Consider the following 27,644-nt stretch of genomic DNA (forward strand, 5'->3'; position numbering starts at 1 on the left):
GATCTTTTGTAGTCTGTTTATTTCGTGGATGGCCGATATAGGCAAGGAACCTGACTTATATTAATAGGTAAGGTAGTCCAGGGGTTGCAGGTTCAAACCCTGCTCTGGTAATTTTCTAGTCCGAGAACCTCCAAAAACCTGATATTTAAATATACATGTAGTAGTGAATATTAAAGTATAGAAGAAAACTGAGAGAACATGCTAAAACTTTATGAACTCTTCTGCAGATTTTTATTTTATCAAAATGTTTGTCCAACCTTGATTTTTGCTGCTATAATGTTAAAGAACTATTAAAAATAAAACTTAGTTTAAAAATATTTGCGTTTGAAAAAGTACTACTTTTCTTGTGTCGGAAGTCCCATGATTTGGAAACTTTTAATTCGTCCACGAGGCGGGTACCGAAAAATACACGTGCCGAAAATATATCTCCCAGTGATCGGGTAGGGCGCCACCAGTTGTATTGTTTATCTGTAAAAGTTTACGGGGGGGGGGGGTAATGGAAATCCGTTCCAAACATTTTTCGTTCTTGAGTCGTAGAATGAGGCTCCCACAAAAATGGTCTCAATAGAGGAAGTAGATTAATTGATACGTTTGAGCAAACATCGTAAGAACATCATTTTGATATGATGTTCCATACCTCTCTCGTGAGTTCTCATCAGTAGTCGTTGGTTCTAGTGCAATTAAAGTAAGGCGGATATCGTGGAGCTATGTGGAAATATCTAGCAACGAGGGCGATAAGTCAGGACAAATTCTGACTGATCTAGGAACCTACAGTTCTGCTGAAAGATTAGACATTTTCAAAAAGCAGTTTCATGCTATTTGTCTTATCCGGAGGTGTTCTTTAATCAGTTAATTCCAAATATGTTGGAAACTTGTATCAACTTTTATCAAGATATTTTTTTCATGTGCGCAGGGCTGTCTCTTTATCCTTTTTTTCAATTTCGTTCAATTTTGTTAATTCCATTTATGACAAAAATGTCAGAATATCATTGTAAACAGGTATTTAATATTTATTCACAAGATGATTAAATATAACAATTTTATGAATTTACACAATTCTCAACTGTAGTTCATGATAATTTATGTATAAAAATTGAAATTTAAAATAATGTACTCAGATATTCAAAGGTATTCCTAAAAGATTTTGTTGTTAAAATTGGTTGCGCCCGCCTTTTCATTTTAAAATCAAATTATCTTGTATGTTGTATATGTGGACAATAAAACTCAAGGCTCCCCCTCCCCCATCAAAATGTTGTTTGCTTGTTATACTTAGTAGGTAAGGTAGCCCAAAGGCATGGGCGTCGCCAGGATTTTTTTCTAGGGAGGGGGGGGGGGGCCAAAGCACATTATTTCCGAAAATACTTGTACTCTCTCTAGCATTTTCTCAATTTATCAATTTTCGAGGGTGGGCGGGGGGATATTTGCCCACCCCATCCCCATTGACACCCCTGCGGACGCACATTTTGTTAAATGTGCATTAAATTAACAGACTTCGCCTCTCGTATTCTTGTTCCCCCCCCCCCCCCCCCCCCCCACCCCGCGACGCCCATGTCCAAAGGTTCAAACCCTGCTCTGGTCAATTTTTAGTCTGAGAACCTCAGAGAACCTGATTTTATTTAAATATAGTAGTGAATATTTAAGTTAAAAGGCGAAGACTTTGAGAACATGCTAACTTTTATGAACTCTTCTTCAGACTTTTTTTATCAAAATGTTAATCCAACCTTGATTTTTTGCTATAATGTTGAAGAACTATTTAAAATAAAACTTAGTATAAAATATATGCGTTTGAAAAAGCAGTACTATTCTTGGGCCGGAAGTCCCATGATTTGGAACTTGATGGCCCGTTGAATTCGTCCTCTCATGGCGGGTACCAAAAATAAACGTGCCGGATTATCTCCCAGTGATCGGGTAGGGCGCCACCAGTTGTATTGTTTATCTGAAGAAAAAAAAGTTTATGGGGGAAATGTTTAGAAATTTTTGCCGCTCTCGCTTCGTAAATTTATAGGTGTCCCACAAAGTTGTCTTAATAGATAGAAGATGTATATTAATTGACGTTTTTCAGGAAACATCGTAACAACATCATTTTGATACAAGGGCAGATCCAGAACACATTTTTTTTGGTGGGGGGGGGACCCAAACATTTATTTGGTCCCCGAAAAAGTGGGTCCCAAAAATTACGGCGTTGGATTCTGGCTTAAAAGGGCCCCGACATTTTTTTGGATTCTAGATGCTCTGTGGTGCGATCTGAGGCTATTTCTGGCCACTTTAACCAAATCTTTTGGCGGAAAAAAGATGATGGTTTACGCAGTGCCTGCCTTTATTGCGACGCCACTTAAACAAACTTGGATCCGCCCTTGTTTGATATGATCATCCCACACCTTCGTGAAGAAAAATACTGATGAGCTAGGCTACAATCTCTGCAGGAGGTACTTAAATACCACGGAGACTATATAGTCTAGAGTAAATGTTCCTCAAACAAAGAAAATATCCACTGTGGCTTTCCCGGCTCATCGATATTGTTTGTCATGAATAGGACGGGGTTTTCCAAGCGCTTTTTTCTTCTTCTTTTTTGGCGGTGGCATTTTTAATTAAACATCTTCCCGGACCGTCATTTCACTCCAGACATTCGTCAAATTCCCATTCTTAAAAAATCTGTCCCGCTCGTGATGATTAGTAATTGCATCAGTCAACATCTGTTATTCCTCTGAAAAATGAAAAACTAAATCTGGTTTGAATTTGTTCGTTTGTTAGTACTTTGTTTGTGGTTTGTTTATACATGCTTAGTGTATGTAATAGAGGGGGGGGGGGGGGGGGAGACGAAATGTGAGTCAGGTTGACTGCGGTTTAGTCGAGAATTTACAGCAACCGTTTATTGACCTGGGTACCGGTGTCACGGTCTCACTTCTCCGGCGTGCTAGCTTCTCCGGCTGGATTCGGCGGATATTTGAGCACGTTACATGGCACGTTGCATGAGCACGATACATGCTCAATGTCCGCTGTGCTTACTTTTCTTGGGGCTGTTCTCAAGTCCATAAATAACACAGTGAGGAACACCAAAGAATGTGTTATATAACACTTCCTGTGGGTCTTGCAACTGGCATTCTGATTTGTGATCCCAGCGTCATGTACGTGTGCGTGTTCATTGAGGAATAATTAAGAACGAAATCCTTGGTCTGTGTTCCTTGCTCGTTCGCGGTCCATCACATGTCCAATTTGTCTTTATTTTTGCAACCACGGTTTAAACAAATGTGCATCAAGTCTTTTTGGTTATTGGGAGTTGCGAGCGGGCGCGCCGCGCTACCAAAATTCTGGATTCGACTGGTAGTGGTACCCAGTAACGTGTACATACAATATCTTAAGATCTTACGTGCACCATCCCAAAGAACTCAGCACACAAATAAAGTTGGCAAAAATGTTCACTACTGCGCAATTTTGTGCATGCGTGTTGCAGCGAAATTTCCCTCTTGGAGAAGCTAGCACGCCGGAGAAGTGAGACCGTGACACCGGGTGTGGGCCTGATGGCGCTATTGGCAAATAAACACGCTGCTTGCGAAATACATTAAATATTCCCGCCCAGTGTCTTGTATTGTCAAATTTAGAACATATCCACAACGTCACCACCATTATTAGGGAAACGAATATACTCGGTAAACAAGTGAATAAACTTCTTTAAAATCCACTGGGAAAAAATAAGTGGTCTCGGGCAACACCGTTTTCATTTTGTGTGTGCATGTGTCACGCGTGCGCATTTTGTGTCGCACGCATGCACTGTATACTTGTACGATCGAGTATCACGTCACAAACTTTCATGCCAGATAGCAGTGGAGTCGGATTTACATCGTGCTCTCAAAACCGCCCCAAAATGGCAGCATTTACTCGGAATTTACCCGGTGTAACCGCTACTTTCAAGCTCCTTAGACAAGGTGAGTTGGTCAGACCACTTTTCAGTTTTGGATAAGACGTGTTCGTGGATTTTTTTCGGGGAAATTGAGTAATTTTTGTTGATGTGTTTTCAATTTTGGAGGCTGGGCTGTCTGGGCCACATGGTGCGTGAATGTTGCATGCTGTGTGGTCGTGACTCAACAAGTGAGCCATTCATTGATTGTTTTGTACTCACGGAAGTTTCCCTTAACTTTAAACCAATGATAATCTTTTCCTGCCGCTAACATCGACTCTTCGGACTATGAATATTGGAATGATCACCAGCAGTTTTACAGTCCGTCAGCGGGCCGATTTTCTGATGATTCGTAGTGCTGTTCAGTCATTTTTTGTGGCCATTTTGGCAGGCTGGGTATTTCACTGCTGAAATTGAAAGTTGCCGCCGTGCGCGCCCCGCGTCCAAAAACACTGTCCTTATATCTACGTGGCCTACGTGCAAGATAGATAGAGCAGACAGAAAATCTTTTGGAAAAAAAATCCATACTGGGCCATCACTCAGAGCTCCTGCACAAAGTCTATGGGCCATGACAGAACATTTTAAAGTATTATCAAAGAATTTTTGCACTCGTTAAACAGTGTTTCTTCATCAGATTTACAACTTTTGGTACTTTTCAGGTCATATTAACTTTTTCCCATTTCCAATTTTGTTAGGAAATACAGAAATTTTCTTGACTCTCCATGATACTTGATAGACTTTGTACACAACCACTGAAGTGGCGGCTATCTGATACAGTCATTTTCCTAGTTCCGGATTTTTCCTAGTTCGGATAGCTTCAAATAAAACCTACCTCTTTTGGATTAGTCTCCAATAGTTTTTTTTTGACGATGTGCATTTTGAAAAGAAAAATGGGAAAGATTTCCATATACGAAGTTCACTCAACACTCTGTGTACAAACCCTATGAGAGAGGACTGAAAAATTGTAAGTGTTTTCTAGGAAAATGCTTGTATTTTCTCACTGCTCAAATTGACTTTGATGACATGAAATTGCTATCTGGGGGCTTGTTAGTCAATACAGAGGAAAATTAGTGAACTTCGCATATGGTAATCTTGCCGAAAAATGTAAGCTCCTTGATACACAAAGATTTTTTCCGATAAAATATTAAGGAGAGGAATTTTGGCCATATTTCCGACTCACACTTCGACATGTTTGGACGGTTTGTAGAAAATCGTGGGAGCTGCGAATCGACGATAAATTTTTCTCCTCGGTAGGCCTATATCAAGTTGTACCGTGTGATTTCGAATATTTTGTTCCATACACTACAGTCGTATAAACTCTTCCATTGAATGCTTGTTGAATCAAAATATATTTTTGAAAATTCGCTAACGAATGATCGTATGCTTTTGCCTAGTTCTGGATAGCGCGTGCACTTACGACCCAACTACACGCGCTTTAATTGATTTTGTGTGACGTATTCTGGGCTGGGCCAAAGATTTTCGGTCTGTGTGTGAGTTCGAGCCATTGCGCTGCAGACAAAAGTATCAAAATCATTTACGTTTTTTTCTCTTTTTAAAATTTGCTGGAATTCTCTTGAATGAACTATTTTGGGAAAATGAAATAATACTTTATCAGAAAATGTGCTTGATTCAGTTGGTTCTGGCTGAAAAAAAAAACATTTTCTCGCGTGGTTTTTTTCCGCGTGAAGCAGTTTTGATCGACTTGGAACTGATTGAACCGATCCGGAACAAGGAAAAGTGACATTGTGGTACTTTTGACGTCGTAAAATCAAAATAAAAAGAGATTAAATTCTGAAAATTATTTTGAGGTCTCTCCATCACTCAAGCTAAACTTTTTAATCAATATCACTTGAATTCGTGGAGTAGTTAAGCCGAAAGCAGCTTGAATGATGTTTGCTATCCGGAACTAGGAAAACGACTGTACCGGGCCTACCAATCCATTCTTTCCGAAAAATGTATAAATGATCAGCATTTCAGAATAGGCCTATCTGGTAGGCAATCCTTGTCCTAGGAGTAGGAAAAACAAAACATTAAGTTACCCCCAACCCCCCCCCCCCCCAAAAAAAAGGAAAAAAAGTTACATCAGTTCACAGATGCTGCAGTGTCAGTGCTAACAATGTAAAGGCACGACATGTAAGGCCGAGAAAAAAAAACAGTTGCTCGTCTGGCCTTTTTTTGTTTAATTAAGGAGGCGGGTGCTTCTTCTTTTTTTTCCCCAAGAAAGCAGATTTTCCAAGATGGCAGATGGATTCTTGAATTTTCTCAACTATTTTGCTGATACAAAAATTTGGCCAAAGGAGCCTCTTTCTATATATAGCTGCAATTTCATTGTAAACAAAAAGACAATATTGACAATATTCAGTATAGGCCTACATGATGCTAAATATATGTATGACATAATTTTTTTTTAAAGGAGGCGCTTGGGAAAAAGGAAAAGACGGGGACGATAAACTGGTTAATTTTTGTACTGGGCCTAAAAGAAACAAAAAATGCTAATGTTGCTGAAAGAAAATCAACCTTTAAAGTAGTAGGCCTAAGTCATGAATCAACAATGTATTAATAAAAAGTACTTGTATACCTGTCATGGTTGAATTAAATTTTTAATAGAACAAGATTACATATGAAAAATTTACAGTTTCTGCACTTTTGGAGCGTATTTTTTTGTAAAAATCTTCCATGAAAAATGAAAACGTGGAAAGCAAATGCCCTGTGGAACAGCTGTCTCAATTCATTATGCAGTGGCATATTTTTTAAACTGGAAAACATTGCTTTGAAGGACTTCTTCAAAAGCCTATTTCTTTCACCGATTTTGACTTTTTGGAAGAAATAGCTTTCAGAGTATCCATGTTCATGTTGTTTTTGAAATTTCTTTGCATCAATAAGTACAAGTGTCAATAGAAATAATATTAATAACCACATTAAAACTACAGATTTACAGAGATAGAATGAAACACTAGACCAAAAAAGAAAGAAAGTAGGCTACAATTAATTTTGAGCCTTTATGTGCAGTGTCATATTCTTTCACTAACTTTCCATACATGTACATGTACGAGCACACTAGATTTTTTCCCCAGAAAAACATTGTAATTAATGGTCAGAAATTTCATTCCTTTAGATGCTAGAACATTTTTACTTCATAGTCAGTGGCATTTCTCTCAGAAAATCCAGTTGAATCCAGAGGAGTATTTCAAGGGGCACAACCCCACAACAGTATTTGAAAGCAGTCAGTGCATTGCTAAAGCCAATATTAAAGGGAAAATACAATATTTGCAAACATCAAAAAACGAAATGATCAAATTATCGCGAAATATTTCACTATATTGTTAGGGAATGACAGTGCAAAGCATCCATTAAAATCGTGGCTCCTGGTAAGCTGACATTTTCAAGAAAACTTGTATTTTTCCAGCGCTGGTCAGCCGACCAGCGTTAGAGAAAACTGGCTTTTTTTCAAAACTGCTCCTCATTTTTCATATTTAGTTATTCTGCATTTACTTTGCAATTGTTTACACACCTGCGAAATGGTACAAGCCTGCTAGACTGATTCTCTGACCTTACAATTCCCCCAGTCTATAAATTGCTCCGTTTAATTTTAAGTGGGGTCAGGGAACCAGACTACAAGAACATGATTGGTTTTCTTGGTTTTTCCATCATCTACAAGCCCAGAACGTGAAACAAGTCAGTTTAACGATTTTTGCTATAACATGCTAATCCTCCAAATCCATTTATTTCTGAAAATTGCAGCAAAAGCAAATGTTGTATATTCCCTTTAAACAACACAAAAGAATCCAATCATGGTTCACATTACTCGCCACCTTCAAATCAGTGTAAATGTGCCTTGATTGTTTTGCTTTGCATTTTCAACTTTCTTCTCACCTTCACATTGTCAACAGATGTCAACAGGAGGTGTGGCCGGCTATATTCGGCAAAGGTCACAGAATCTCTGTTTTCTAAAATGTATTTTGTTTTTATCAATGAATTAATTAAAGGGAAAATACAACATTTGCAAACACCAAAAAATAAAACTACCACATCACTTTGAAATACCTTGCTGGACTGTTAGTGAATGACAGTGTAAAGCATCCTGTAAAAATGGCACCTGGTAAACTGTCATTTTCAAGAAAAGTGGTATTTTTGTATCAATTTTTGTAATCAATATCAATTGGCTTTTTTAAAAATACTGGCACCAATTGACCATCGCACTTGTTTGCAATCGATTATACACCTATGAACGGGTACAAGCCAGCTAGACTGGTTCCCTGACCTTAAAATTCCCCAATGTATGTTAACTGCTCTGTTTCTTCGTATATGGAGTCGGGGAACCAGACTACAGGAGAATGATTGTTTTTCTTGGTTTTTATAGAATTTTCGAACCCAAAACCTCAAAAAAGTCAGTGTAACTATATTTGCTATATATTTCCAACCCCCCAATTCTATCCATTTCTGAAAATTACAGCAAAAGCAAATGATGTATATTCCCTTTAAATCAAGGTTACCATGCCAGACGCTGAACTGCAGAACAACCCACTGGTCATAGAATCAGTGTTATTGTACACTTCAAATTTATGGACAGTCTGTAGACCTGTACGTGTAAGGTACATGTACCATTGTGTTTTTTTTCCCTCGAAAATGTAAAAATGCGAAAGATTTTACGGGCTTGTATATGTTAACAAGAGTACTAAAACATTAAAAAAGGAACATTCGTTTCACCACATATTTCATTTATAATATTAAAGAAACTATGTAGTGAAAACTCGTTCACTTTCAACAATATATAACTTCATTACTAACAAAAAAAACCCAAAATTTTAAACAGAAAGTATTATCACCTACACCTTCAGTCGAGGTTTTGTGGTTAGTTTCTGAGAAACCAAGAAGGGGAAATGTTGTTTTTATTGTAATTGTATCCAGCCAAAAGTGGTCATTAACCTAGAAATGCAAATTACCTACCAGGCAGTACATGGACACAAATCCCCATTCACCCACAAATATTAGCAGTAATAAATTGTGTTCATTCTCTGGGATTGCTTGTAAATTTAACAAGAGTACTAAAACAGTAAAATAAGGAACAGTCATTTGACCACACATTTCATTTTAGTATTTAATTAAAAGAACAATGTAGCGAAACTCCCTCACTTTCAAAAAAATATCTAACTTTGTTACTAACCAAAAAACTTTATTAAAACAGAAAGTATTATCATCTACACCTTCAGTGGAGGTTTAGTGGTTATTTTCTGAGAAACCAAGTAGGGGAAATGTTTTTTATTGCAATTGTCCGGCCAAAAGGTCATTAACCGCCCGAAATGCAAATTACCTGCCACTACCACATGGACACACATCCCCCATTCACTGGCAAACATCCTGTGTAAAGCACTGACACCCCATTGAGTGTTGTTTGTGTCAACGACAGTCAATGACAGTCAACTCTTTCAAGTCACTCCCAGTGGGTGTTCCCTATCATGTTCAAGTAGGGGTTTTAACGGGATAATGCACAAGGCTCCATAAAAAATTACTTGCTATAACTAGATTCACGATGTGTCACATGTCCATCATGACCATGTACATGTACCTTGGCTTCATAAGGCCCCCCCCCAAAAAAAATTCTGCTTCCGGTTTCCCTACCTACCCTATTCTGACAGCCCCTACCCTATTTTTTTTATGGGAATAATGACAAAAAACACCCAAAATCATCGATTTTTTACCTTTTTACCCTTGATTATATGCAGACGCCTCCATTTTTGTGATCGTACACAACAAAATTTGCAGAATTTTTTGTCCCTTACCTACATGTACCTACCCTATTTTCAAATGCCATGTAATCAGAAGCAGAATTTTTTTCTGGGCCTAAAATCCTTGTCTTTATAAAATTGAAGAAGAAAGAAATGACCCACAGAAATAACAGAAAAAAAATCAGCAACAATATTGTAAATATGAAAAGAATTACTCCAAGAATTACTCAACATACAAATGTAGCTAACTTCTTCAAAAGGACACGTACTTTTGTGGATTTTTGAAGTGGAAAGCTAAAATAAATCAAGCCAACGAAATGCCCAGATGTATCCAAAAACATTGAGTAAACTAGGTTGAACCATTTAGTATTGGATTGGAACCACTCAAAGTCAAATGAGTTTATTTATTAACTATGTGTTCTTTCCTCCATCGTTTAACCATCAAATTCTAGCAAAATCCAAATATAGGAGTATTCCATCCTTGTAAAATCATGGCCTGTGTTTCAACTACAACCTGTTGTCATTTTGCATGCTGTGACTAGTCCTTCTTGTAGCTTTATGCTGGCACTAAATGTTCATCGTGGGGTTTCGAGTCGTAAATCTTCATTTTACAGAACAGATATCTGCTCGTTGTCCTGAGGGAAGTGTAGACTTGAGTTCTGCATAATGTTGTGTGTATGGTTTCATTTAGTGAACATGTACCGGTTTGTACTGTCACCAATCAAGTGACCTTGACTATTTTGGCATTAATTTTTTTTATTGTAATGAAGGAGCGTTGATTTTATTGGATAATATATTTTCGCCTTTTTAAAAAGAATGTTTCTACATAATATTTCTGAGTAATATTTTTGAACAATTTGATTATTTTTGGGGGAAGATGTTGAGTTGCAAAATTGTTAACCTGCTGTACCGGTACTTCCTACTTTTATTGTACTATAATTATTCGGTACTTACTACTGTTATTTCTAGATTTTTGTCTGCAAAAAAAGAGAGAAGTTTTTGTTGAAAAAGAAAACATTTTATATTAATATGACCCAATGATATGTTGATTTAATGAAAAAAAATCACTTATTAGACCGTCAAATTAGTTTTGTAACATTTACAGTAGATATAGAACTCTGTTTGAGTATTTCATGAAATAAATTTTCAACCGAAAACAGCTGAACAAGATCTTTGAAACAGTTTTGCTCCAGACTTTAAATGAAATATCTCTAAAAGCCATTCATTTTTGAAATAAATTATGAGGTGAGTCATGATGGAATTGTTAAACTAATACCCATTTTTGTCACTTAATAGGTTCAAAATTGAAGTGATGGCAAAAAGATAGGGCCTACCGTACCTGTGTTGATTAATGTATTTTATGTATTGCCATATATATTCATTCAAGGTACAGTCAAATGTGCCTGCATTAGCTACTTGTGAAATTGAATAATCTTGAGACTGTTCAGAATTAAAATTGACACAAAAAAGAAGGTACATGTACTTTTCCCATCTCCATGGTATGGTGTAATCACTAATTAGATAATCCTTATAATTACGCCCTGCCTTTGCACTGGCCCCCACCCACCAAGTTAACTGCACCCGTAGAGCTATATTAAATTATGAGAGCGCTGACTTGATGTACAATTAAAGTGATGCCTGTTGGTTGGACGCATCCGTTTTTGTGCACAAACCAATGGAAAACTCTAAATTGTGTACGGCTTTTGTATGACTATTTGCATATCTGCATTTGTATTCGACACAAGTGCGTTATTGAAGCAGATTCCCCTAAAACTGAAAGCGCACAATCAGTAATAAACATCTTATTTTGTTCTGTGCAAACAATGCAAATGCGTGCGTGTATGCATTGCTGATGATTTTTGCCAAGACGTTTTTTTACCGTCATGATGCGCTTTAGTTGTTTGCGTATGCTGTACTTGCGCGTTGCATTTAGAAATTAAAGGATACTTTGAAAATTATCTAATATCGTTATGTTCTACAAATATTTATGCACATGACTAAATTCAAAATGTCTGCCCGCAGGAAGTATTAAGGTAGCAGACCAGTAAATAAACTTCCATAGACCCCAATGGTAAATGCTCCCACTTCAAAAATTCGGGAAAAATACTCACAACTCTCCAAGATGTTCGAGACACACATCAAATTAAAGCTAATTTCATCATCTTTTATTTTCTTTTCAATTTTCGGGGGGTCAACTGATGACTTTTAGGAGAAATTTCCATCTGAAGATGATCACCCCTGAAAATAGTCCTGAAGCCCATCGCCATTTTGAAAAACGATGCCTACACTCCATTGCAAAATAGAGCGCTTTTAGGGTCCAAATTACATCCAAATTACACAGAACTGCAAGCTCTCAGTCCTGTGCACGGCTTCCACCCATATTTTTTACAAACCCTCAAGTTCATGGCCCACAGCATGCTCAAATACTGAAGATTTTGAGGGCATGCAAATCGTGATTTGGCCGGCGTAGGCAATTTCGGACCGATTTACTGGTCTGCACCCTTAATAGTATCTCCGCGCGTAAGAATAAGGAGTTAGCGCTCTAGTAATTTAATATAGCTCTATGCCTGCTCCAGTTATGTTACACTTGGCCAAGTTGCTAGTCCACTTGATGCAGTGTTTGTTTAATGCATTCCCAACCTTACACAATCTAAACTCCATCCAATAACTTTATTTACATCTCAGCTTGTTTATTGACTCTAATACAACTGACAACTCCCCAACAAGCAGTGTGGCATCTTGACTGAAATTATTTGATAATTGATGCAACGAAAAAAAATATTTGTTTTCATAATCTTCATTGATTCATAATGTTTACTCAAGATTGTCAAATAGGAAACAAAATTGACAACTTGTCCCTCAACAAATCTACCTGATAGGATTGTAGCATGGAGCTATAGCTCCATGATTGTATAACAAATTACCCTGGTTGTTTCTGAGGTCAAGAAGTATGGGGATTGGCTCTGATTTGTTCTCTGTAAAATGGCAAAGAGAGAAAATAATCATACATGTACATGAACAGAATAATTAAATTATAATTGAAAATGTACAAGCATTAAAAAAATATACAAACCATTACATAATGGGTTAAGTATTTACCATCTTTGCAAAATCATGGATGTCAAAGAATGGGAAAATATTATTTACAGATAACAAAGATTTTCATGATCTAAGCTTCTTGATCCGTCCACAATTACGGTAATGCTGAAATAGAAAGAAAATCCACAACTTCTTCAAAATATAACGAAATCCTTAAAAAATTAAATAGGAAATATAAATGAATTGCAACACAACCGTAGTTGGCCTCAAAATAATAACATTTAGAATAGGAATGTCATACAGCCTGTAAAATGGCAAAGAGAGAAAACAAACAAGAGTGTTGCTGCATCTTCGGCCATGAACAGAATGGCGTGACGTGCGAAGCCCGTGAAATGAAGAATTTAGAAGGCGCAAAGCAAGTGATTTAATACATTCATCAAAGTAGATATATATATATGCCAATACCAAAATTAAAGGGGGGGGGGGGAATTGAGGACATGGCTCGTTATTTTTCTATTTTTACATATAACGATTCAGATTTGTAGTCTAGGGTGCATTTTCTTGGTCTGCTACCATCAGTGCAAAATCCCTGCTTGCTGTTCATAACAGAAAACTCCTTGCACACAATTAGCATACTTAAGGGCATGCAGAAATTTTGTGCAACTGCAAGCATGGATAGTGCAGAATGGTGATCTTAAGCACCAGAATTCTGTGGTTAGCAGATCTTTGAAATTGGGCCCTTGACTTACCACCAGTCATAGACATGTAGTTGCTTAATGGAATTCTTCAATTACTGCTGAACCACTGAACAGTGTAAACGGTGTAATCGTGGAGAAACAGTGTTTAGTTAACTGTCACTCATGAATGAGGGTGAAGTCAGCTGTAAACAGGTTTGCTAAGTCAATATACTGATTCTGCTGTTTTTTTGACCAATCACAGCCATAACTAAATGTCTGAACAAGTGCACAAAAGTCAGACATGCATGCGCGTGTGTCATGGCTAGAACATACGGTGTGATACTGGAGAGGTACTGTACATGTGTTAATTGTTTCCTATGTTTGCAGTGGGCGGAGTGTAATGGATTGGTCTATTACACCTGTCCATATTTCAATGAATATGGTTACCCTTCAGAAATGAATACAAAATTTGGAAAGTAAAGATTTTGAAAGATTTATACAGTAGAATTTCGCTTAAGCATTGAATGAATTAAAGTGGTGGGATTAATATCAGGATTTTTTTTAATTCGATTTGAATTTCACTTTTCGGTTAGGATTTTGAAAACGGGATATTCAAAACTAAATTTAAGAAAATTAAGCCTTGCATTTTTTGTGACACAGGCTAAAGAAAACAACTGGAACATCCCCCCATTTGCTCCATGGTCTCTGATTGCGTTATCCATTCACTGGTGGTCTTAGCTCATGAATACCGTAGCAGAGGGTTCCCACCCATTTTTTCCCCTACCATTACAGCTCTGGAGGGCATTATACATGTGGCACCTCACTCGTTATTATTTGTTGGCACGACTGTGAGCTGAATGGGAACTTTTGGTCAAATCAGAGAAACCATTATTTGGTTTGGAAAAAAATTAAGATCCGGATTTGGAAATTTCTACTTTCTCCCACCATTTGAAGAATTTGGTCCATTAAAGATTGGTCAGCATAGCGGTCATTGTTTGCTATAATTTGAATCCAGTAATGCTCTGTACATAAATATAGTGGTAAATAACGTTTGGGTGCTTAAGACATTGTTCATTAGGCCAAAAAAAAAAATATTCGGTCTCTGGTCAGACCAAAGTTCCGGAATTGACACGGCCACGCGGCTTTTTTTTTTTTTTTTTTTTTTTTTTTTCTTCTTCAAGCTTGGATTGTACAGACAAGGTGGGTACTATTTTGCTTTTTTGGTGTCCTAATGTACATTGGTGTCCTCCATAATTTGCGTTGGTGCTTTCGATCATTTGCCTTGGTGCAATTTCCCATTCCTTGGTGCTCTTTGGTAAAAAAAAATGAGGAGGTGCGGAAATAGAGGGCGCTGTTGGAGCTACCGCGGAACATTTTGAAAAAAAAAAAGATCGACGCGCATGATTAAAATCGACGCGCGCGCTGACCAGAGACCGACTTATTTTTTTTTTTGGCCTTACATAGCCAATGTCATGTTCGTTATAGTGGTATTCTAAAGTATTTTTCTTTGGATGTTATTTCAGAGTTTGAAATAGTATTAGTATGAACTCATTGAACTGTGTGTAAACTAAATTATTTATATATTTTTTGGTTTTATTTGTCCTCCAGTATTGTATCTTCTCTTGCTTCTCCAAATGATGAACTTTTCAAATGTGGTTGGACAATCAACGTCTGCAGCAACCTCTGGTATGACTACAGTAGTACCAGCAACAGGGTTCGTTCCAAGTGAAATACCGTTAATAGCATTGGATACTGCTCAAGCCACGACAAACAGTGATGGGACAACCTATGTAGAACCCACAAATGAAGTTGTGGCAGGCGACACAGGCGACACAGTGGCAGTTGACACAACAGCACAACAGGCTACAGAGCCATTTGGCACTGCAAAATCTACCTTAATAGTAACAACTGTGACACAAATCGTCACCTCAACTGACATCAGACAGGAGACCACAGGTAGTTCAGAGGAATCACCTGCCGCTCAAACAACACAACAGCCAATGCAAAGTACAGCAGCAGTCACTGCAGCAGGAACACCATCACCCATGACCCACACTGCAGTAGCTCCTGCGAGTACTGCTGTAATGGAAGTGGCTGCGACTACAACTCAAAAACCTACAGCAGAAACAACAATGGTACCTGAAGCAGTTGCAACTCTGACACCTGAAGCAGCAACTCCAGCACCTGAATCAGATACAACTCAAGCACCAGCAACAGCAGCAACTCAAGCACCAGCAACAGCAACAACACACGTACCAGGAACAGCAACAACTGCACCTGCAGCTGATACAACTCAAGTACCAGCTACAACAGCAACTCAAGCAGCAGCAGCAGCAACTCAAGCACCAGCAACAGCAACAACTCCAGCACCTGCAGCTGATACAACTCAAGTACCAGCTACAACAGCAACTCAAGCACCAGCCACAGCCACAGCCACAAGCCCAGCAACAACAACAGCAACAACTCAAGCACCAGCAACAGCAACAGCTCAAGCACCAGCAACAGCAACAACACACGTACCAGGAACAGCAACAACTGCACCTGCAGCTGATACAACTCAAGTACCAGCTACAACAGCAACTCAAGCAGCAGCAGCAACTCAAGCAACAGCAACAACTCAAGCAACATCAACAACTCCAGCACCTGCAGCTGATACAACTCAAGTACCAGCTACAACAGCAACTCAAGCACAAGCAACAGCCACAGCCACAACCCCAGCAACAACAGCAGCAACAACTCAAGCACCAGCAACAGCAACAGCAACAACTGAAGCACCTGCAGCTGATACAACTGAAGTACCAGCTGCAACAGCAACTCAAGCACCAGCAACAGCAACAACCCCAGCAACAGCAACAACTCAAGCAACTGCAGCAGTTACTACTCAAGCACCAGCAACAGCAACCACTCAAGCACCAGTAACAGCAACAACTCAAGCACCTGCAGCAGCAACCACTCAAGCACCAGTAACAGCAACAACTCAAGCACCTGCAGCAGCAACAACTCAAGCACCAGCAACAGCAACAACTCAAGCACCTGCAGCTGATACAACTGAAGTACCAGCTACAACAGCAACTCAAGCACCAGCAACAGCCACAACCCCAGCAACAGCAACAACTCAAGCACCTGCAGCAGTTACAACTCAGGCAACAGCAACAGCAACAACTCAAGCTGCAATTACAACTCCAGCACCTGCAGTAGTTACAACTGAAGCTCCTGCAGCGGTAACAACTCAAGCACTTGCGACCGAAACATCCATCATCGGAAGTACTGTGGCAGATACTGTCCTAGGACCTGATTCAGAAGCTCGACAGAGTACACCATTGCCAGTCACATCTGCAACAGGTGCTTTTACAGTAGTTACCCAAGATCTACCTGTTACAACTCAAGAGCCTGCAACAGGAACAGTTGTTTCAGCAGAAACTGTAACAACTCGAGCACCTGACTCAGCTAAAACTCAAGCTACAACTCAAGCACCTGCAGCCATAACAACTCTAGCACCTGATGCTGTTACAACTCAGGCAACAGCAATAGCAACAACTCAAGCACCAGCAACAACTCAAGCACCAGCAACAGCAACAACTCAAGCACCAGCAACAGCATCAACTCAAGCACCTGCAGCTGATACAACTGAAGTACCAGCTACAACAGCAACTCAAGCACCAGCAACAGCCACAACCCCAGCAACAGCAACAACTCAAGCACCTGCAGCAGTTACTACTCAAGCACCAGCAACAGCAACCACTCAAGCACCAGTAACAGCAACAACTCAAGCACCTGCAGCAGCAACAACTCAAGCACCAGCAACAGCAACAACTCAAGCACCAGCAACAGCAACAACTCAAGCACCAGCAACAGCAACAACTCAAGCACCTGCAGCTGATACAACTGAAGTACCAGCTACAACAGCAACTCAAGCACCAGCAACAGCAACAACCCCAGCAACAGCAACAACTCAAGCACCTGCAGCAGTTACTACTCAAGCACCAGCAACAGAAACCACTCAAGCACCAGTAACAGCAACAACTCAAGCACCTGCTGCAGCAATAACTCAAGCACCAGCAACAGCAACGACTCAAGCACCTGCAGCTGATACAACTGAAGTACCAGCTACAACAGCAACTCAAGCACCAGCAACAGCCACAACCCCAGCAACAGCAACAACTCAAGCACCTGCAGCAGTTACTACTCAAGCACCAGCAACAGCAACCACTCAAGCACCAGTAACAGCAATAACTCAAGCACCTGCAGTAGCAACAACTCAAACACCTGCGGCAGCAACAAGTCGAACACCTGAAGCAGTTACAACTCCAGCACTTGCAGCAGCAACAACTCAAGCACCTGCAATAGCATCAACTCAAGCACCTGAAGCAGCATCAACTCAAGCACCTGAAGCAGTTACAACTCCAGCACTTGCAACAACTACTCAAGCACCTGCAGCAGTTACAACCGAAAAACCAACCTTGAAGCCATCAAAACCTGAGTTTAAGCCATTGTCATCATTAACTGAGAAGGAGAAAAGTGAAGCAGTTACTCTGGAGTTAAATAAGGATATTACGGTGAGTAGGAATGGTTACCAAATTAAGTAATTAAACTTAATTAAGCAACTTTTAAATTCATATTTTGGTTTGTTTGCATTGGGAGATACAAAACAACTACATGCACTTGTCTTTCATTGCACTTTATAATGTACAGATACATATGGACATGTACATATTTCTAGCTTACACAAGATTCTCTAGGTTTCTTAAAAGATGGCAGTTATTTGGTTCTGGCTTTAGTTGATGAAATAAAGTAAAACTGTTTAGATTGCTCTTTTGCAAGTGGCAACTATACAGGGTGGATAAAAAAAACCGAAACCGAAATATTATTGCTAATTGGAACAGAAGTAGGGCACATGAGAATCAAAGGGAGATATTCTCTGATAGGGTTGAATCTCCTCTTAAAATTAAAACCCTGATCATGTCATTACATTCACGGTCGACTGAGCAGTGACCAATTTTATGAAAGGGTCTTTTTAGAGAATTGCGCCACTTTTCATGGTGATATCTCTTTTTTTCCTCACCTGCCTTGATTGGCAACCATAGCCTTTCACTCTGTGACAAATGACACCACAAAAACCACAATTGAAAAGTGGCGCAATTCTCTAAATAGACCCTTTCATAAAATTGGTCACTGCGCAGTCAACCGTGAATGTAAGGACATGATCAGGGTGTCATTTTAAAGAGGAGATTCAACCCCAACAGAGGATATCTCCCTTTGATTCACATGTGCCCTACTTCTGCTCGAATTAGCATTAATATCGCAGTTTCGGGTTTTTTTTTATTCACCCTATATTTAGTAGTTTGTCTATTTCCATTCATAACAACAAAGAAATGCCTACTACTTTTCACGGAGAACAAAATGTAACTAATTATACTTGCCCAGGATTTGTTATTTCCCCCTATGTCACCCCTGCTAGAGTTAGTTTAAAGTAGGCAATATATGAAGCTGTAGGAAACACCTCTCCCAAAGAATCGTCAATGAATGGAATGCTCTCCCACAGAAAGTAGTGAATGCTAGAACTGTGTCAGCATTTAAGAAGGAGCTTGACTCACGTTGGAAGAGAACAAAAATAGGATATGGGGTCACAAAGGCTATGCCTTAAAAAAATTACCCATTAAACTGTAAGTAGTAAGAAGTATCTCTCCCATTTTCCAGTTTTCATTTTTCATCCACGATTACCCTATATCCAATTATCCATCTCCATAGAGAGAGTATTGGATGTCCTATTTGGATGTCAAATTCCGCCAGCTCCTTGCTCAAATGCTCAATACTAGTAACAGACGTCGGAGGCGTCAGAGTGACGGAGGGACCTCGGCAATCAAGCCAGAAGACATCATCTACATCAGCCCTTCCCCGATCCTCAAGGATGGGGTGCTCCATGTCTCGTTCTTTGTGAGAAGCAGGGAGGGAGGCTCCGGTAAGTCGTGAAGGAGTTCAGAGTCTGATAAATTATTTGAATGAGATTCTTATTTGAAAGGTATTTCTTGACAAGTTTGATGTAAAAGCGATCAGGTTGAGACTCGAGGTGAAATTTAATAATCTATTACATTTTGCTTTCTGAATCGTGGGATCAGGTGGTGGGGGGTTGATGTCATCCAATGAAAACATTTACATGTACTCATTTGCACAATAGTTTTCATTGGTTGCTATGTGTTACCATCCAGACTCTAGAACCATTGAGTTTCAAGAACCTAATCAGGGAGCTAGATAAGCCAGCCGATGTAAAAAACTTCTTGGATGTCCACGCCCACCTTTTGGTTTCTTAAATACTCACTTTATAACAGTTGAAATTATTAATAAGTTGGCCTATCGTATGGTTCCTTCAATCAGAAAAAAACACAGTTTTTTGCAAATGGTGTCGATATAAAGCTTTAATGTACTTGCAACTGTTGGCAGGACTTTTCAGCTGTAGTTGGCACAATTTTAGTGTTGACCATTTTAAAACAGCTATGAAATTGGGCCTGGGGTCACATAGCTATTCAATTGCCATGGTATGGCTTAATATAATAGGAACCTCCATCGTTCTTCCTTTTCTTTAGGAGAAAGTGTATTGAGTAGTGAGAAGGTGTTGGCAAAATTAAATGAGGAGGACAACGTCGATAAGATGAAGACATTGGTAAGTGTACCATTCAATCAGATTTTGTACATTTTCACACTAAAGCTTTTTGAGTCATCAATTCAATTTAACTGCAACCAGTTACCCTAAAGACCATGGTTTTATCCCAGCAATTTACTTTGAAGGTGAAATATCTCCATTCTGTGTCAGGAAGTGCTGGGGAAAAAATGGCCTTCTTCTTGTCAGATCCTTTACAACAGTCATGGCTGAATTCTGCTCAAGAAGTTTTTTTCACCAGTTGTAATTCATTGATTTTACTTAGCTGTTAAAAACTACCACCACGAATTTGACCTCTCAACCTTTTGACCCCTCCAGGGTCAGGCAACCCTTCCTTTAAATTGCTTTATTGCCTAGAGGTCCCCAAGGGAGGAGACAACCCCCCAAAAATGTTGACAGGGGTACGAAATTCTGGCGCTGGAAACCCTAGCAACCTGTACACCTCTAATAGTAAGGTCATGACGTGAGTTTTCTTAAGGTCAAGGGTGGAATCAGGGGACTTCTCCAAGAAGTGTCTATGAGTGCATTTTGAATAGCAGGGTGAGATATTTGTCAAGATTTTTCCTGGTTTCAGGATTTTTTTTCAGGATTTTTCCTGATTTCAGTATTAAAAAAAAATTAATACGGAATTTGTGTAATTCAAGTTTACAAGTTTATGTAGAACAAAAGAAATGGGTGTTTTAAGGAGTGCTTTTAGGCAAATATAAACATTACATATGCCATAGACTCACTCCATGTTTCTGTGCGGCCCTCTGTGACCCTCAAGTCCTCTGCCCAAATATTTTGTTGATTTTTTTATATTTCTCCCAATCTCATCTCTGGTAAACTCTTTCTTGAAGCAAAATTTTGAATTTTCTCACTGAAAAATGATGTGTTTTGGTTCACAAATTACTGAATGATGTTTAAAAATTCAGTGATAGAGTAGCACAGCTTTTTGGGGAGCCAACTACATGTACAAATGTAAACCTCTGTGTGGTAGGCTCGAGTAACATGCCGACTCTAGAGGTCATGGTCTTGTTAATTTGTATTTACAGCCCCCTGCAGTTTAGTTTCACATCCCATTTTGGGATCGCCTGATATATTTTTTTTTCAATTCTGTTTTCTGCTTTTTCGGTTGTAAAATTTGTTTGTTCTGATTGCATTCACCTCACTATGGATGAGATGGGGGAAGGGGGGGGGTATTGTTTGTCTTGTTCTTCCCACAAAGAAATAATAACTTGTCATATTTTTTTTTAAGAACAAAGAGCCCATCCTACAAGCCAGAAATATTTTGCAGTGTGTAATATCCACATTTTATGGGATGCATGCAGTGGCAAAGCTAGCATTTTTTTTTACCGTGGGGGAGGGGGGGGGTGCATAATGTTACAGTTGGGATGTGAAATTGGAGGGACTTGGTATGATGGGGTCATTTTATCTTAGCTACATGTATAATCCCACTTACAGCATAGGATAAATAAACCACAAGGCTAGACCTATGGAGCCAGGCTGTATATAAATATATTCACTTCACTTAAACAGCAGAGGAAGGCTTAAACTTGAAGGTTGTCTGATTGTCCGGCTTGAGTGCTTAATTTGAACCCTGGGGTTTGCTGACCATTGCCCTTTCAAACGGTGACCCCGTGTGGGTTTGGGCTATTTTGGGGGAATTTGCTAGAAAGTTCTCAGAATGTCAGCAAGAGTCCTTGCAATTTTAACAAATTGAATTTTGGAGGTATTTTCCAATAGTACTTCATAAATTTGCTGATGGCACATCTAAGCATTATATTGTACCGGTACTTAAAGGGAATACATCATTTGCTTTTGCTGTAATTTTCAGAAATGGATGGAATTGGGGGGTTGGAAATATATAGCAAATATAGTTACATGTACACTGACTTTTTTGAGGTTTTGGGTTCGAAAATGCTTTAAAAACCAAGAAAAACAATCATTTCCTGTAGTCTGGTTTCCTGACTCCATTTAAGAAAAAACAGATCAGTTTACATACATTGGGGAATTGTAAGGTCAGGGAACCAGTCTAGCTGGCTTGTACCCGTTCATTGGTGTGTAATCGATTGCAAACAAGTGCGATGGTCAACTGGGACCAGTATTTGAAAAAAAAAGCCAGTTTTTTCCAACGCTGGTCGGCCGATCAGCGTTGGAAATTGATACAAAAATACCACTTTTCTTGAGTATACCAGGTGCCATGATTTTACAGGATGCTTTACACTGTCATTCACTAACAGTCCAGCAAGGTGTTTCAAAATGATTTGGTAGTTTTATTTTTTGATGTTTGCAAATGTTGTATTTTCCCTTTTACAATAAGTAACTCATAATTTGAAAGCTTAATTTGAGACATGTATAGAGACTACCTGGCAAAAATGTACATTTTCTGGTATAATTTGCACTTTTAATAGAACCTGTAACAATCAAGCAACGGGAGAAGCGTCACATGTATTTCATCTTCCTGTCCTAATCCTTATTATTTCACAACAAATCTTCAAACTTAATAAAAACACTGAACAGCCCCCCTCCCTACCCCTAACCACTTTTCTCACTAATAAAAGGGAGATTTTAGCTCTCTCAATCCTAAATGTAATGAGTTGCTGACGTCATTCAGTATGTATCGATGGCCTTTCCACGAATTAAAAATTGCAGGCACAAATTGTAATATGGCGCAGTGAAAATGAGCGTGCTGGAGTAAGCTACTCATCCGCCCTGCCCGTGTTTTAAACAAAATAAATAAATCACCAGTGTTGCCAGGTGCTGGGATGAAAAACGTAAGGCAAAATGGAAACCCAAGCCCCATCCAATCATAAATTTATCGGCGGGAAAAGAATGATTTGTTTTTATGCATGCAGACTAAGTGGATACTGTATTCCCAATAGTGTAAATTTTGCAGTAACACCCTCTGAAAGCAAATCTGTTTGATTTGTGAGTTTCAGTGGTTCTGAGAAAAACAAGTGAAAACTCAAAACAAAAACTTTTATATTGTGTGATCGCACACGTGACAGTCCTACATCATTTACATTTCAGACAACTGTAGTGTCATTTGTTTATTAAAAAAAATTGCAGATTTTGTTCTGAAAAAAATAATAAAATGTGTTTATTTAAGATATTTAATGTTTTTTTCTTCGACATTGTATGTAACTAATGAAATCAATCTACATTTAAACATACTTCACAAAATGTTCCATCGCGTTTGTAACAATTAATTTCACAAGTTCAGTTTTCCTGATGGGACAGATAAGTGTTTGAAATGCAGCTTTAAATCTTACTGATCACAAAAAATACCTTCATGTCTGTAGTTTTGACCCTGGACTCAGACATAATCTTGACTAGGCTTGATAAATCAGGTTAGTTTGCATTCCAGAAATAATCCTTTTGTTTCTAGACAACGCCCATGACTTAGCCATTCAGCGCTGCCCAGTAGATAATGCCAGATAGCAACAAAACTTGTACAGCATCTTAGTGTACCTTTTGACATCATGCAGCCGCTGTAAAGCTTGCAGTGACACCGAAACTGAACGACCAACAGTGTTGTGCAGTTTTGACAAATTAAAGAAAATATTGCATAAAGAAGTACTCCGTAGTGGTCGTGGATGCAGTTGGTTAATTGGGCACAAAAGTAATACTTTTCATAATCAGAGAATGTAAAATAAGTTTGAACAGATTGAAATATTACACTAAAATTGGCTGATGCACATCCGGTCATGTACGTGTACTCTTTACATGATGTCTGATGTCTGAGTGTACGGGGATAGTTTACTAGTTCAGGTTACAGATTTGCCTTTGCGGACAAATTAATCGTCGATCACCATGCCTCCAGTCAGATCAAGTTGTCAACCAACACGTAAAAGAGAAAAACAAGAAAACAAACAAAACCAAATGACTCACAGTCACTGACGAACACATAAGGCGGTTCTAATTCTATTCCAAATAATTTGGTCATTTATAGACTGAAAAAAAGCATCTGTACTTTTAATTAAAACATGGTGTAGCTTTTTAAGTAAAAAATAAACCCAGAAGTAAAGGATGCATACTTGATTACCAATTTACAAATATCTTTCTTTTGTTACATTGACTTGCCTGTTCTTAAGTTAAAGTCTGTTTTGCAATGTGGGCATTACAAAAGAAACTTCTCTGGCTCAAATTACTTGTTTCAAGTCTCAGCGATTTAATCAACATCAACATGTCATTGTGCTACCCGCATCAGATCTAAAAACAATCAGGAAATCCTGAAACAAAGTATTGTTCAGATATGGTCCTCCCTAAAGGCGTAACCACATTGATAATGTTACCTCTGATTTGTTTTCAGTTTATCAGAACACCATCCTTACATTTCGAAATGTTGGCTTTCAGCATTATCTCTGTTTCCAGAATCATAAAAAATAGGACCTCAGAGTGAATCAAGTTCCCTAAAGGCCTTTTCACCCTATAATGTCTTGTCTACCCATGTTGAAATTAACACATGTCCACCATACACGTGTAATTGTAACTTAGGCCAAAAATAAAAAAGTCTCCAGTCTCTGGTATGCGCGCGCGTCGCCGTAGCCATGCGTGTCGGTATTCCTCCATGGTAAAATGAAAAAGTTTTTTTTTCAATGTAAGATGATGTCTCAAAACCGCCAAACTCACTGGTTTGACTGGAATCCTGCTGCTGCACAATTTTAACGTGTTTTTAGATGGGGTTACGATCGAGAATAAGCTTTATGTGGCCTCTCTGAACTCCCATGTATTTGCACTAAGTTTAGTCGGGCACCATTTGCAGTCATCAGCCGACATTTGAAGGAAAAAAACGGTACTTTTTTTTTTAAAAGCCGCGTCGGTGGCACCACTTTTTGGCCAAGCTCCATACCAGAAACCGGAGACTTTTTTTTTTGGCCTTAGGGTGCGCCAGGAACAGCCTGGGTCCTTAACGTCTACCCATGTAGAGTACGGGATCCATGTAGAAACTGTGTCAGATTCTTGCTAGTGTGAAAGCAGTTCACAAAATCTCTGTCATTAGACCCAAGTTCAGCACACAGATTTTGGATAGTATGAACGGCCTAAGCTGGAGTTTCGCCAGTCAGATCTCCTAAAAGCCAGAGTAATGGGAATTTTAGATACTGAAGGTCCTATGGTAAATGTCATCCCACATGCTGAGCAACTGACAGTTAATATAGGGGACTGCCCTGAGGGTTGACCATAGTGAGAAGATTTCACTCCGGGTATGCACACCACCCCCAGTGGTGCATCCGCAAGATTAAAGGTATCAGTAGGCAAAATGATAACAGGTTAAAGTTGGTTAGAGCATAGAGCATGGAGGAATACCATGGTTAAGAGCTGAGTTGAAATCGCTGCTGATGCTGCACATGGTCTAATGGTCAATATTTCCAACTCATCACATAGTAGCTGGTATCCCTTCCTCCATGGATATAAATGTTGCAAAATTCAGTTGATGTCTACTTTATTTGAAGATGTAAATTCCAAAAGACATTTGTTTGTTTGACATTTCAGGCTACACAGATCCAGGATTCCATGCCACTCCCATATAATTAATTGAAATGTGTATAAAATTGAAAACAAATTGTTTGGTAAAATTGCGAGTGCTTGGCGTTAGCAGGACCCTTTGCAAAGGCCTTTGAGAAAGATGCTGCTACAGTATGTGTAGGGGGTGAACTTGAGGCCTTTCCTCTTATTTATGTAATCCCACATAGCGTAATGTGATGCAGGTTTAAAAAATAAGATGCTCAGGACTTTTCCTGATATCAGGATTTTTTAAAGAATCCCTTTTGAAATCTGGAATTCCAGATGATTTATCGTTAAGGTGTTTTTACCTGTAAACATTTACATACATGTATAGAACAAAAAGAGATTGATATTTTATGGGTGCGTTTAGGCAAATACAAACAAACATAAATGTACCATAGACCCTGCATTGCTCTGGGGACCGTTACGACCCTTAACCTTCTGCCTATTATATTTTGGACTTTTCATATTCCCCAGTCCCACCCCCAATGATGTCACCAATAATTATTGCAATAACACCATTAGCCCCACAGATGATGAGTTTAAATGATGCCCTTTGCTGCATGTAACCACGGCAACCATGTATTACTAATATTATGGTGTACTTGTATTTACGTACTTAACCTTTTGTTGGAAGTGGCTGAATCCATTTTCCCGTAGTCGTTTGTGTTAATGTCGGTAATAGTTCGAGTACTTTAGACACGGCCTAATGTAGCCATAATCAGCACTAATATTTTGAGTATAATGTCTATCCTTTGTTGAGATCTGAGCTTAGCTACCATGGTAACAATTTTTGAAAGTCACAAATTGTCCGTATAGCTCCACCCAACCCCTCTAAAAACTTGCTTCAGATACTTTTTTTTAGGGAGAGGGATTTTTTTTGCAAAGTTGGGGGAAGTAACATTCTTTACGAGTACTAAAAAATTGAGAGGCATACATTTTCATTCAATTCCTAGCTACATCAAACCACACAGAAATTACCTGTCTGACTGTAAATTACACTTTACTTTTAATGCAGCTGAGAGACTTCACAAAAGGAAAAAAATATGTCATAGACTATTTATCTGTGACAGCGAAAGTGGCATATAATTAGTAAATGCAACTGGCGTAGCCTCCGCACATCTCTTGGGATCCATTGGGATTGATTTTTGATACAGAATCTACAAAAGCACTCAAAAGAAATTGTTTTTTCCCCCTTTGGTCACGTTCTGTGAAATGCACTATTTATTTCAATTTTTCAAGGAACGTGTTATTGCGCTATCCAGAATTCTAGATATATATATTTTTTTAAATTCTGCAATGCTTTGAGGGAAAACGTGTTCCAACATGTACCGGTACTGTCACTGTTCTTTGTGCATGTCAGATGAAAAACGTTGCATTGTATTTCATATAGGGCAGCTTGACAAGTTTCTCAATCAGCATAATTACAGTACCAATTTGTTTATAAACATTGGAGGAATGAAGTACAAAGATTGTGGAAAGTTATCTCTTCTTGGGAGAAGTGTGGTTCTGAAAAGAACCGGTTGGTTGAGTCCGTGTAGAACTGGACGTTTCAAACAGTGTGCTCTGTCCGTCAGGAAGGTAAGACTGAGAGAACACTGTCAGAGCACACTATCTGAAACGTCTCGTTCTACACTCAACCACCCGGTTCTTTTCAGAACCACACTTCTTCCAAGAAGACATTACTTTCCCCATGGTGTTACCCGCAATCTTTCTACTTGATCTTATCCGCCATGCAAAGCTTCAAGTCATATATATTGGATGAATGGGATAAATATTATAAAAATATAAGTAAAACTACTTTGTTGTCTAACTAATTTTTGAAATAAAAAAATAATGACGGCCAAACGACAGTGGTAGGAGAAACAAACATGAGGGGGACACACAAGCACCCAGGGTTGGAAGAAGAAACACAAAAGAGAGATGAAATAGGGGACAGACAGATGTGGGGGAAGATGAAGATCAAGGGGAATGGTGTAGAAGAACAAAGACAGGGGACAGACCAGGAGGGATTTTAATAGTTCTTGAAATGAGAAATTGATTTTCAGACAGTTTTGACTTAGTTAAGATTGTTTCTTGAAATGAATCTTGAAATTTCAGAAAAGTTCTTGCTTTACCCAAAAGGCCTGGTTCAAAATGTATTCGTTACAATTTTGTGGAAGGCA

General features: G+C 38.8%; 1 protein-coding gene across 4 annotated transcripts in view; it reads left to right on the forward strand.

Annotated features, from left to right (window-relative positions):
• Nucleotides 1-3,542: 3,542 nt before the first annotated feature.
• LOC119737103 (mucin-5AC-like) overlaps nt 3,543-27,644 on the forward strand; it is a 35,806-nt gene continuing 11,704 nt past the window's right edge. For 2 of the 4 annotated variants that reach the window (XR_005272339.1, XM_038211197.1), the window contains exons 1-4: nt 3,548-3,923; nt 14,946-17,893; nt 19,086-19,296; nt 19,919-19,995. Coding sequence is in view for 3 of the 4 variants with exons in the window: in XM_038211197.1 (XP_038067125.1) it covers nt 3,731-3,923; nt 14,946-17,893; nt 19,086-19,296; nt 19,919-19,995 (3,429 nt within the window). In the remaining variant the exon portion in view is untranslated. Of the gene's footprint in view, nt 3,924-14,945; nt 17,894-19,085; nt 19,297-19,918; nt 19,996-27,644 lie in introns of all 4 variants that reach the window. The other 2 variants (XM_038211199.1, XM_038211198.1) reach the window with 2 other exon arrangements.

Source organism: Patiria miniata, unplaced genomic scaffold, assembly GCF_015706575.1.
Source record: "Patiria miniata isolate m_02_andy unplaced genomic scaffold, ASM1570657v1 HiC_scaffold_3, whole genome shotgun sequence".
Lineage (NCBI taxonomy): Eukaryota > Metazoa > Echinodermata > Asteroidea > Valvatida > Asterinidae > Patiria > Patiria miniata.